Source organism: Myotis lucifugus, unplaced genomic scaffold, assembly GCF_000147115.1.
Source record: "Myotis lucifugus unplaced genomic scaffold, Myoluc2.0 scaffold_601, whole genome shotgun sequence".
NCBI lineage: Eukaryota > Metazoa > Chordata > Mammalia > Chiroptera > Vespertilionidae > Myotis > Myotis lucifugus.
In genome coordinates this window covers 178,097-190,502 of record NW_005871649.1, presented here as the reverse complement: position 1 = coordinate 190,502, position 12,406 = coordinate 178,097, and the positions used below count along the sequence as shown (strand labels likewise).

General features: G+C 47.1%; 1 protein-coding gene across 1 annotated transcript in view; it reads right to left on the bottom strand.

Moving 5' to 3' along the window:
* Nucleotide 1: 1 nt before the first annotated feature.
* LOC102423145 (gremlin-2) overlaps nucleotides 2-12,406 on the bottom strand; it is a gene marked incomplete at its 3' end in the record, with an annotated part of 45,290 nt that continues 32,885 nt past the window's right edge. Inside the window, 2 exon segments of the mRNA XM_023745899.1 lie at nucleotides 2-243; nucleotides 246-482. Coding sequence (XP_023601667.1) covers nucleotides 2-243; nucleotides 246-480 — 477 coding nt within the window.

The following is a 12,406-nucleotide window of genomic DNA, read 5'->3' as shown; positions in this document are numbered from 1 at the left end:
TCTTTTTGAGTCGGAAGGGCGGGTCAGGCCGGGGCAGTCGAGCTCCGACGAGGACCGAAGCCGACGCGCTGCGGCTTGCAGAAGCGCACGACTGGAAGGACGCCTCCTCTTGCGCACCGTGGCCGCGGGATGTAGAAAGGAAGTTGCACTGGCCGTAGCAGAAGCGGTTGAGGACCGTGCGGCTGCGGCAGCCCTCCTCGCCCAACGTCTGCCGCAGCGGCTGCGTCTTGCACCAGTCGCTCTCAGGTACTTGCGCTCCGTGACCACCAGCGCCTCCTGGCTGGACGCCAGCACCTCCTTGACCTGGTGCTGCCAGCGCTCCGAGTGGTTGTTGCTGCTGCCGCCGCCGCCGCCGCCGCCACCACCACCGCCGTCCTTGTAGGGCGAGGGGATGGCGCCCGCCGGCCGGTTCCTCCTGCCATCGGCCGCCCTCGCCAGCGCGGCCGCCAGGATCACGGAGAGCCAAAGCTTCCAGAACATCCCTGCAGGGAGAGAAGCACCAGAGAACGAGAGAGAGAGAGAGAAAGAGAGAGAGAGAGAGAGAGAGAGAGAGACATCAATGATGAGAGGGAATCATGGATCAGCTGCCTCCTGCACGCCCCACACTGGGGATGGAGCCCAGGACCTGGGCCTGTGCCCTGACCGGATTCGAACCCTGACCTCCTGGTTCCTAGGTAGATGCTCAACCATTGAGACACGCTCAATGGTTATATTGTCATTGATCCCTCAAGGGTCAGCAACACCCCTCAATAGAGATGATTCTTTTCTCCCTTTACACCTTCACCCTTGTCATCGTCATCACCATCATGTTTACATGTAGTCATTCCCTCTCCGTGTATGTTACCACTCAGTGAACTGCATGGGATTCTTTAACATGGACACTCCAGGATGGCATGTGAATATTACATATAGAAAGCATTATATAGTTATAGAGTGTGTATGAATTATACTATGTACACATAGCAGGCATACACATAGAGAATGACTAACATTTAATATTAAGTATATTAAGCTTCCTGCATTATTACCGATGGCGTCAATAGATTCGTGTTAGCGATAACAGTTAATACGGATCGGTGCTCGAGATCCGTCAGGTTCCTTGCGTGTCTAAACATAATTATCAGTGTTCCAGGGCAGTGGTTCTCAACCTTGGCTGCACATTAGAATCACCTGGGAATCTTTTTAAAATCCTGGTTTCTGGGCCTCATCTCAGGTGATTCTAATGTGCAGCCAAGGTTGAGAACCACTGTTCTAGGCGTAGGTATTATCATCTTCTTTATTTTATAGCGGAGGGACCGGAGGCACTGAGAGGCCGAATCACTGTCGAAGATCACATCGCCTGTATATTTCAGTCCAGGCCTCTTGGCTCCAGGTGCCTCTAGTTGCCTCTCTGTTCAAAATAATCGTCCTTGTGTGGAACCTAATGAACAACATAAACTGATGAACAAAATAGATCCAAAGACAGAGAAGGATGGGACAGACTATCAAATCCCAGAGGAATGGTGGGGGAGGGTGGGTGGGCGGGAAGAGATCAACCAAAGACCTTGTAGGCACATATGCGTCACCCTTGGACACAGACAATAGGGGGGTGAAGGCCTGGGGTGAGGGGTGGCAGTGGGCTGGAATTCAATGGTGAAAAAGGGGGACATATGTAATACTTTCAATAATAAAGATTAAAAAAATAATTATCTGAAAATATCTAAGCTAGAGCGATCGCTTGATAGATGATCAACAGCTAGGAACTTCCGGTTATAAGATAACTAAGTCAAGGGGATGCAACGTGCAGGATAAAGACATCTAAGCTCGGTGTCACTGTTATTAGTCTAAGACACAAGAGGCTTCTGCATGTCACCAGCCGGGGATGCCTTCACCGAGAATTTGTTGAGTGTTTAATCTAGAGCAAGCGCTGTGATAAGCCGCGTAAATTCCAGTAACGCCCTCAGAGTCAAAGTGTTTCCAGGGGCAGATGAGCCCTTACAGGAGCTGCCCTCCCATCCTTATCTCACGGGGCCTCACCGACTCCTCCTCTTTGCTCACCCTACCTTTCTTTCATTCTTTCCTTTTTTAAAAAAATATTTTTATTGATTTCAGAGAGGAAGGGAGAGGGAGAGAGAGAGAGAGAAACATCAATGATTTGAGAGAATCATGGATTGGCTGCCTCCTGCATACTCCCCCACCCCCGCTAGGGATTGAGCCCACAACCCGGGCATGTGCCCTTGGCCGGAATCGAACCTGGGATCCTTTAGTCTGCAGGCCGACGCTCTATCCACTGAGCCAAACCAGCAAGGGCTCACTCTACCTTTCTGTTCTAGAGTGAACTCAGCATTCTCCTGCTCTAGAGCCTTCTGCTGCCTCCCCCTCCCAGGGTTGTATGGCCCAGGGGACAGTGGGGGGGGCGGGGGAACAGAGAGAGAGCATCAGTTCTTCCTGGAGGGGGAGCAGGAGATGTCTACAAAGCATCTCTTAAAGTCCGAGTAGGATTCCTCCAGGTGTTGGCATTGCCGGAAGTGCAAGAGTTAGGACCTAGAGTTAACTGTTAGGTAAATGGAGGTGACATGGGAAGGGAAGTCAAACCATGGAGGGCAGAAGGGGAAAACAGAGCAGCTTTTCTCTTCTTGTCCAACGCAATTATTGCAATTTTAAGGCCCAGTTTTTCCAGGGCCGTTCTCCTGCCTGCTTAGTTCCACACATGAAGGGTCACGTGACCATGGCCACGCTCCCAGCAGGCTCATGGCAAGCATCGGGGATTGGACCCGCCCGGCCTACATAGCTTATTATGTTTGCAGAATGATTTGTGATCTCAACAGTCTCTTAAAAAGAAAGTACGCTGGTTCCATCTGAGCAATTTCCGACATTATTAACGTGCTGCGTAAACACAACCCCAAGTGGGCAAGTGCCCGCCAGGAAAGACTGACAGGGTCGGCCTGCTGCTCGGCTCCTGGTTCCAGCAACAGCTTCACAGGAGGCTGGGATGGGCTCAGAAATGCCTGCTTTCGCCCGGCAGGTCCGAGGTGCTGTCAGGGAGAACAGGGCTAACGCGTGTTCAGATCAAAGAGTCTTGGAGTCAAGAGGATTCGATGTGGGATTGACAGCAAGCATTCTCTGGAGGGTTCACCAGTTTCCAAACATCTGGCGATCACCTTAGAAGTCACGCCCCACAAGGGTCTAAGAGGGAAAGCACACTGCCCATCTTCAGGACCTGGAAGGGGGCGATGGAAGCTAGATGAGGGGGATCAAAGGAGGCTCTTCTGTATTTCCTACCCCACATCTTTATTAAAAAATATTTTCATTGATTTCAGAGAGGAAGGGAGAGATGTAATAGACCCGATGGACTCACCACCCAGATGAAAATAATATTAGCATTTCCTGTCTTCCTTTTCCAATCTCCTATTTCTTAAGAATATATTTGTATTGATTTCAGAGAGGAAGGGCAAGGGAGAGTGAGATAGAAACATCAGTGATGAGAGAGAATCATGGATCGGCTGCCTCCTGCACGCCCCCTACTGGGGATCGAGCCCGCAACCCGGGCATGTGCCCTGACCGGGAATCGAATCGTGACCTCCTGGTTCATAGGAGGTCAAGCCTCTTAGGTTGAGGCTCAACCATGGAGCCACACCGGCCAGGCAATTTCTTCATAGCGTCTTCTACAAACCATGGAGCAGGAAGTTGATTGGTCCAAGACAATGGTTATTCTATTCTCCTTGCAAATGGCTGATTGAGACACGGGCAAGGATGCCCTGGGCCCATATGATGTGAGGAACAGACTCCTGGGAAAGAGACGTGCCAGGAAAAATGATTGTTCTGGTTTTGGGTTGAGGTTTTGCAAGGATCTGATGACTAATTAGAGGGACGTCCAATCTTTGCAGCAGAGAGCACACAACGGAAAGCTTGGTTGTTTTGGTAAGACATTGAATTAACCATATACTAAAGAAATGCCTTCACAGAAACAGAACGTAATAAAAATGTGGCTTTTAATAGCAACCAATGTCTCCATTTAAAAAAAAAATTCCAGACTTACTAGTGTGAACAATCACATAGCGATCATCATAAAAAGTTATTTTGGGTGACATATCAGTCGACAGTTTCATGAGAGCCTCCGTCCATTTTGATTTAAAGCAAATTATTGGAAACAATCTAACTTGAAAAAGGACTTATTTATGAGTCATTTACTTTCCAGTGAGAACACCAGGATTTAGAATGGTCCTTTTGTGTGGTGCCCGGGAGCCTTTACTCTACCCCAGGCAATACACACAGTAAGAGTAGGATGGATGGGAGGATCCCTTCTCCTGTCAAGAGGAAGAAGGGAGCCCTAGCCAGTTTGGCTCAGTGGGTAGAGCGTCGGCCTACGGACTGAAGGGTCCCTGGTTCGATTCCGGCCAAGGGCACATACCTGGGTTGTGGGCTCGATCCCCAGTAGGGGGCGTGCAGGAGGCAGCCGATCCATGATTCTCTCTCATCATTGATGTTTCTATCTCTCCCTCCCTCTTCCTTCCTCTCTGAAGTCAATAAAGAAATATTTTTTTTTTAAAAAAGAGGAAGAAGGGAATACTGAAAGTGTCAGGAAACAAGACCTGCCTGTCCCCTTGTAGACACCTTCTCAGGCAGATCTCTTAGAAGAAAAGGAACAGCCCAGCTGGTGTGGCTCAGTGGTTGAGCGTCAACCTATGAATCAGGAGGTCATGGTTCAATTCCTAGTCAGGGATTGCAGGAGGAAGCCAATCAATGATACTATTTCATCATTGATGTTTCTCTCTCTCTCTCCTTCTCCCTTCCTCTCTGAAATCAATAAAAAATATATATATTTTTTTTGAAAAATTAAAGAAAGAAGAAAAGGAACAAGTGGAAGCTGAGGATTTGATTATCGATGCCTCTGAACCTGGCTAGGGCAACCTTGAATTCTTTTATGCCTGAAATTTTATGACCATGAGTAAACCTTATGAAGAAACACCCCAGGCTTTCTTTCTCTCCTATCCACACCCTCGTGTCTCTCAAATTCCACAGCCTTCCTCTCCTGACAGTTTTTGAGAGCACTCTGCTGGCTCAGGGGCCCTCGGAGATCCGGGAAGCCCCGTGTTGAGTAATGTAATTGAGACAAGAAGTCTGGTTCCACTGGTGTTAAGTCCGATGTCAAGTTCGCTCCTATCAACAACTGAGGCTGAATTCAGACAAATTAGAGGGCAAACTCAAGGCTCTTGACCAAACCAAACAAACATAACCAGAGACAACCAAGGGACTTAGAACACGCCAATGGACATGGAATCATGGAAAACGCTTTTTAAAAAGTGTTGAAAACCATTATTAAAAATGAACACCAATACACACAACAGTCTCCATTTCTGGGCCCATAACAGGCAGCACTTTTACTAATAATGAATGTGAGCATTAACCGATGGATTCATTAATTCTGCATGTTCCATGCACTTTCCTGGGGATTGGGATGCACAGGTGAGTCAGACATCGGCTTGGTGCCAGGAATGAGATAAATAAACAAAAAGCGACATTAGTCCTGGAGGTAGACTAGTCAATCGGTTATTTGAATGATCCATGAAATAAAGGACATGGGCCTAAATGAAGGGGCAGTAGAATAGAAGGAAAGATTTTGGGTATTTGGGCTTTAACACATCAAGGTGACTGAATGGATATGAGGAGGAGGAGGAAGAGGGGGAAATCTTGTATCTCCTGGGGATGAGGCAAGACTGACATTGACTCTGATAGAGAATATTTGAGGAAGAGCTGACCGGGACGGGGGAGTCTCTATGGCATGAGAACAGATACACTGTCGGGTAGAAGATGAGTCTTAGAGGGTGGATCTGAAGTGATTTCCCATCTATGGGAGGTAATAAGATGAAGTCGATAGGAACCAAATCATGCGTGGCCTTATGAACTATGATAAAGTGTTTGGACTTGACTGTAAGTTCAGTGAGAAGTCAGCACATGGTTTAAAGTAGCAAAATGATATGAACTAATTTTATGTCTTAAAAACTTAGAATTCTTACTCTTCTGTGAACAAGGGGGGGGGGAGATGTTGGTGAGAAAGCAACTGGAATATAATACAGGAGGTATAATCTAGATGAGAAATGATGGCCGTTTGGGCTAGCGTGGTAGTGGTGGAGAAGAAGGGAAGGAGATGGCTTTAAGACGTGTTTTGGGGATTAAAACAATGACATATATTCCATTAGATGTGGGAGTGAAGCAAAGTTTTTGAAATAAGAACGACTAGAGCAAGTTTGGGGCAGAAATCAAAGATTTGATTTGGGCCATGATAGATGCCTATTAGATATCCAACTTGGAAAATTGATGGAAAAGAGAAGTTGTTAATATGAGTCTAATGGTGAGAGTGAAATGTAGACATGGGAGAGATGATGCTTAAAGCCAGGGACACAGATTTAGACAGACACCAGAGAAGAGTCAAACCTGAGGGGAGGGTGGAGGGAAGGGGGAGAGATCAACCCAAGGGCTTGTATGCATGCATATAAGCATAGCCAATGGACACAGACACCAGAGGGGTTAAGGCATGAGTGGGGGGGGAGTAGGGGGGAAATAGGGGGATAAGGACACATATGTAATACCTTAATCAATAAAGAAAAAAAGTTCAAACAGAACTAGAAAAACAGCTCTGAGGCCCTGCAATGTTAAAAAGTGATTCAGAGAAGGTTGAGAAGGGATAGCCAGAGGTGAGAAAGGTAACTGGGGAAGGACTGGTGGGTGTCACACAAGTCAAGACATGCAGGTGTTTCAAAGAAGGAGTGACCAACTCTTTGGAATGAGATTGAGATCAAGCAGGTGATGAGCAAAACAGGGAAGGGCCCCTGGATTTGGGACTAGGGAAGCCACTGCCAACTCAACCAGAGCCATTTCAATGGAGATGTGTACCAAGGAAGCCACATTCAACAGCGATGAAGAGAGAATGAGAGGTGAGGAAGTAGAAACGTTTTTGGAGACTGTGGTGCATGAGAGCATAGGAAGCAGATGGGAGCTGGAATGCGGGGGTGGGGGGGTAGAGTGGTGTGCAGATTGTGGGTCTACGGGGTTGTGGGTAATTTTAATGTAATCGGTGTACAATTGTGCCCTTCAGCTTGTTCTTCAATGAAACAGCACATGATTCCAGTGAATCCTATAACTCCTCGACACATATACTCGCATGAGTCCAATCGTTTGAATTTTAATTTTTTCTCCACTCAGGTCTGATGACTTATTAAATGCTTTTTTTATGAAAGGGACCTATCAGTCCAACTTCTTTTTGCCTCACTTTCCCCCTCCATAACTTCCAATATTAATCTCTGTTACTTTCCCCCACCGATGAGGTCAAAATACATTAGAACAGCGGTTCTCAACCTGTGGGTCTCGACCCCTTTGGGGGTCGAACGACCCTTTCACAGGGGTCGCCTAAGACCATCGGAAAAACACATCTATAATTACATATTGTTTTTGTGATTCATCACTATGCTTTAATTATGTTCAATTTGTAACAATGAAATTGGGGGTCACCGCAACATGAGGAACTGTATTAAAGGGTCAGGGCATTAGGAAGGTTGAGAACCACTGCATTAGAATTTGATAAGATCTCAGAAGCGCTTTAAGTTTCTTGGAGGTATTCTATATCAGCAAGGGTTCTATTATTTTTCCTCATTTACTCATTTCCTTTCTCTCTCTGGGAGGGCACTTCTGAGATTATAGGAGGTCGGAATTTAGGAGCTAAACAACACAAATACTTAACAGCACTAGTACAAGCACTTAAAGAAAAAAGGATAGGGGTCATTGCAAAACGTTGTAAATGTTGGGAAGAAGCATTTTGTTTTGTGGGTTTTCTTCCTGAGGCTGTGTTCCAGGGAGGGCCACAAAGGGGAACACTCATTAGGGCATCATTATCTTTTGTCTCAAGGAAACAACGTGTGGTTTCCAGGCAGCCCACTTGGTGTTTGCATTGGTTCTGGATGCGTTTCAAACCGACGATATTGTTTGAACAACTCCTTCCCCTTCAACATGAAAAGAACCACCACCAAACCACAGAGTTGATGCTAAATTACTAGGTGATGACTCTGCTGGCTCCCAAAGGTTTCTAGATCTCAGGCACTGGAATCATGGACCTTTCTTTTTAGAAGAAAGATCTGAGCCTTTATGGTAGACCTCCCATGCAGCCTGCCCCTCTCTTGCCCCCAGTATGCTCCATGGATTTCTGAGAAGTTCGGTTTGGGGTCAAGGTCATTGAGTTCTCTCCAGCCCTGAATCTTCATAGCAATCCTTTAGAAGTGAAAAAGTATTCCCAGGTCAAATCTGCGATTATCAGCAACTGCATCATCAATGAATATGTGTGATGATGAAAATCCAGTCTGTTTGCTCGATCCCCAGTAGGGGGCGTGCAGGAGGCAGCTGATTGATGATGTTTCTCGCTCATCGATGTTTCTCTCTCTCTCTATCCCACACCTTTCTCTCTATAAAAACCAATAAAGGTAAAACATATAAAAATAAAAGAGAAAGTACAGCACACATAGACTCTTGAACACCTCTGCAGGGAAAGCCATGAATAAGACTGGCCAGAGTCTTGCCTTGATCACAATGAACTTGGCTTCATCCCTTGCTCTGTTGAGTGCTTTACCTTGGTGAAGTCTCTTTGGAACCGTGGTAATCAAGAAGGTGGGTAGAGGTTTAATGGTCGATACAGAGGTTTAATGGTAGATACAGTCATACTACCTTTCTGTCAACATCTAATGGCGACATGGAGCAGGTGTCGCGAATAGCGAAAAGTTACGGTAGACTTAAGAAATGATTCCAGAGAAATCTCTAGAGGTCCTTCGACTTCTAAAGTCACCGCTGTCAGGAGTCCTAATCAAAAGGCACCTCTGTGCTATCAGTCACCTTTCACGGCCGTGTTTGTCCTTGCGCCTGAGAAAACACTGACTCCCATTCTTTGTCACTCCTAGTAATGTAGGGGGCAGTTTTCGCTGGTGTTGGCTACGACCAAAGCCTGTTTGGTCACATACGGTACACATTGCGACTTCATTCTTCTCTTTTACTCCATTGTTTGGCGTTCCTTTCCCCGAGGGAACACTCCACGTACACTGAAACAGTCAATATCTATGTCCTTGAGCTTTTCAAAGGGTCCAGGGGCCACCAGGAAAGAAACAGAAGGAACAGGTAAACATCCAAGATGTCTCCTCGAACTCCCGAAAGACATGCTTTGAAGATGAAGCAATGACTCTTCTTTAAAGAAAATGCTATTTATTTTTTATTTATTTACTAGAGGCCTGATGCACGAAATTCGTGCAAGAGTAGGCCTCCGCAGCCCCGGCTGCCTCGGCTGCCCTCACAGCCCCGGCTTCCTCCGGAAGGTCATCCGGGCGGTAGTTCTGCTGTTTGGTCATTTGGTTGCTTTGCATATTATGCTTTTATTATTATAGATTGTTTAAAATATATGTTTATTGATTTCAGAGAGGAAGGAAGAGGGAGAGAGAGAGAAACATCAATGATGAGAGAGAATCATTGATCAGCTGCCTCCTGCACGCCCCACACTGGGGATCGAGCCCACAACCTGGGCATGTGCCCTGACCGGGAATTAAACTGTGACCTTTTAGTCCATAGGTTGACGCTCAACCACTGAGCTGGCCAGGTGCAATTACTTTTTTTTATCTAGTTCATTGTCTTTTGATTTGTTTATGGGACAAGATAGGAGGTTTGGAAGAAAGACTCAGGTGCATATCGGGTAGTTAGGGAGAATTATGGTGGCATTTTGAATAAGTGAGGAATAATGGGCTAACAATAAATGGTGCTAAAACAACTGAAAATCCAGCTGGATCCAAGATTTAACTAAAAGGGAAAAGTATCAGGAAAAGTCACAGAGGAAGTCTTTTTTAATAATCTAGGTTTGGAGAAGGCCTTCCCAAGTATGACACAAAACAGAAAAAGCCATGCTAGGTTGAACTATGTTTACTTTTTGATGACCTTTCTTTGCACTCCTTTTTTCCTACCGTGATTTTCTGAACTAGTTCCAAGATCAAAATAGACATATCAGCAGGGCCACAACCCCTCGAGCACAAGCCCAAAGTGACCTTATGATAACGGTGTTGAAGCAATGGGGGTGAACACTATGCCAGGAGCAGCTCAGAGGTGTGGAGAGCCCATGGGTTGGGGGTCAGGCAGGCCTGGGTCTCCCCTGGTGTTCCAGCTCCTGAGAGAGACTGTGACCTTGGGAATCCACATGGCTTCTGTGAGTCTTTGCTTTCTCCATTTCTCAGGAATCTCAGTTACGTTAGACGTGAAGAAGCTGGCTGGCGGGGGCTCTAACTGGTCCTCCTTTTCCTACTCATCCTTCTCCCTGTAACGTTGGATTCTGTACAAGCCACAGAATCTCCCACATCAGCATCAAGTCCATACTTATTGGGCCAGAAATGTCACCATTTCCTACCTTCAGATTGCTTAGCTGACCCTCTTGGTGAGGATGGGGTGGTGCTGCGGGTAGAACTATGGCTCCTTGTCTTCTCTCTGGAGCACTTCTTGGAGAGAGGAGCAGCAAGTCCCCAGTGTGGTTCTTAAGGCTCTCAGCCTGGGACCAGGAGGGACTTTTCTAGAACATTGGGCCAGGCTGAGGGCTCTGGCTGAAACCTGCAATCCTCCTGTACCCATTTTCCATTGCTGTCACAGCAGATTACCACCAACGTCGTGGCTTCCGTCCACCCAGACGCGTTATCTTACGGTTCTCTAGAAGTCTCACATGGGCCTCCCTGGCCTGAAACCGAGGTGTCCTCGGGAATGTGCTCTCAGGAGAGTCCATTTCCTTGCTCTTTCTGGCTTCTACAGGCTACTCATGGTCATGGGTGAGGGGCCCCTTTTCTCCACCTTGCCATCCTGAAAGCCGGCAATGTTGCATCTGACATTTTTGTCCTCACCTCTCCCTCTGACCCCAGCCAGGAAAGGTTCTCCTTTAAGAACTCCTGTATCTGCCTAGCCAGCGTGGCTCAATGGTTGAGTGTCAACCTATGAACCAGGAGGTCACGGTTCGATTCCCGGTCAGGGCACATGCCCAGGTTTCGGGCTTGGTCCCCAGTAGGGGGCATGCAGGAGGCAGCTGATCGATGATTCTCTCTCATCAATCATTGATGTTTCTCTCTCCCTTTCCCTTCCTCTCTGAAATCAATAAAACTATATATCTATATCTCTATATATAGATAGATATATAGAGATATAGATATACATAGATATATAGATATATAGATTTTTTTAAAAGGAATCTTGTATTTATATTGGGCCCACTGAATTATCCAGGGTAATCTCAGATCCTTAATCACCATTAGGTGAACATACATGTGAGTTCCGAGGATGAGGGCGAGACATCCCCGGGAGGACTTGATTGTGGCCACCGCTCCTTCTAACAACGACTCCAGGGCCCAGGTGCTGGACAGATCATCCCGAGGCAGCCGGAGTCCTGGTTTTCAATAGCGTCATCACAGCGACTACGTGGGATAGGTGGTTTGGGGTGACTCCCTTTAAGGCCCTCCTTACCACCAGCGCATGAGTGTAACCTGCTGGTTTCTGCAGAAATCAAAGCCACTCAATCTGCCCTCTGCCCTCATCACTAATCCAGGTGGCATTTAAGCCCGTGTCCTCCCTGGCCCGCTGGGCCCTCCGGGCAGGCCATGCTCAGGGCCCGGGCGCAGCTGCTCCAGCTCCCATCAATGCCAGGGCCCGGCTCAGGTTACCCGGGCCTTCTTCCCCAACTTGGCCCCCTCCCAAGAAGTGCTCTGATTGAAATATTCTATTACCGATCCACCAGGCACTCTCTGACCCCTATCTGTCTTTGAGGCCATTCCAAATCTCTGTGCCTACACGGAAGCCCCTTTAAGAGCACCTAACGAACTGTTCTTCCGATGCTTCCAAGAAAATCTGAGCACCAGTGAAAATCTCTCAATACGGACACGCGGTGAAAAGGGGGGTGTGGACGCTGCCAGGTTAAAAATGGCGCTTCTGCCCTGCTCCTCTGGGCATACGAAGAGGTGGCCTAAGTCCGCGGGCTGGAGAGAAACCTGAGCCCCCACGATGGGGTCAGTGATCTTGTTACCTTTTAACCCTCTTCGCTGAGGTTCCACTAGCTAAGCAGTACTTACTAATAGCAATCCCCAAAGCCCGGGCTAGCGAGGTGGGGGCGCGGTTGGGAAGTCAAGGAAGGGAAACAGAAAAGGGAATTAAGTCCACTTTGGGGGGGAGAGTACATCTTCCATGCTACGCATCTGTATCCAAGTCATGTTGATTCATCTTGTTCTAAGTCTGTCAGCATTTTCTTTATTTAATAATATTATTGATTTCAGAAGAAGAAGGAGAGGAGAGGATAGAAACATCATGGATGTGTTAATGCTAATACTTATTTTCCCAGCACTATCAGATTGGGAGGAAAAGGCAGGAGAGGATCTCAATG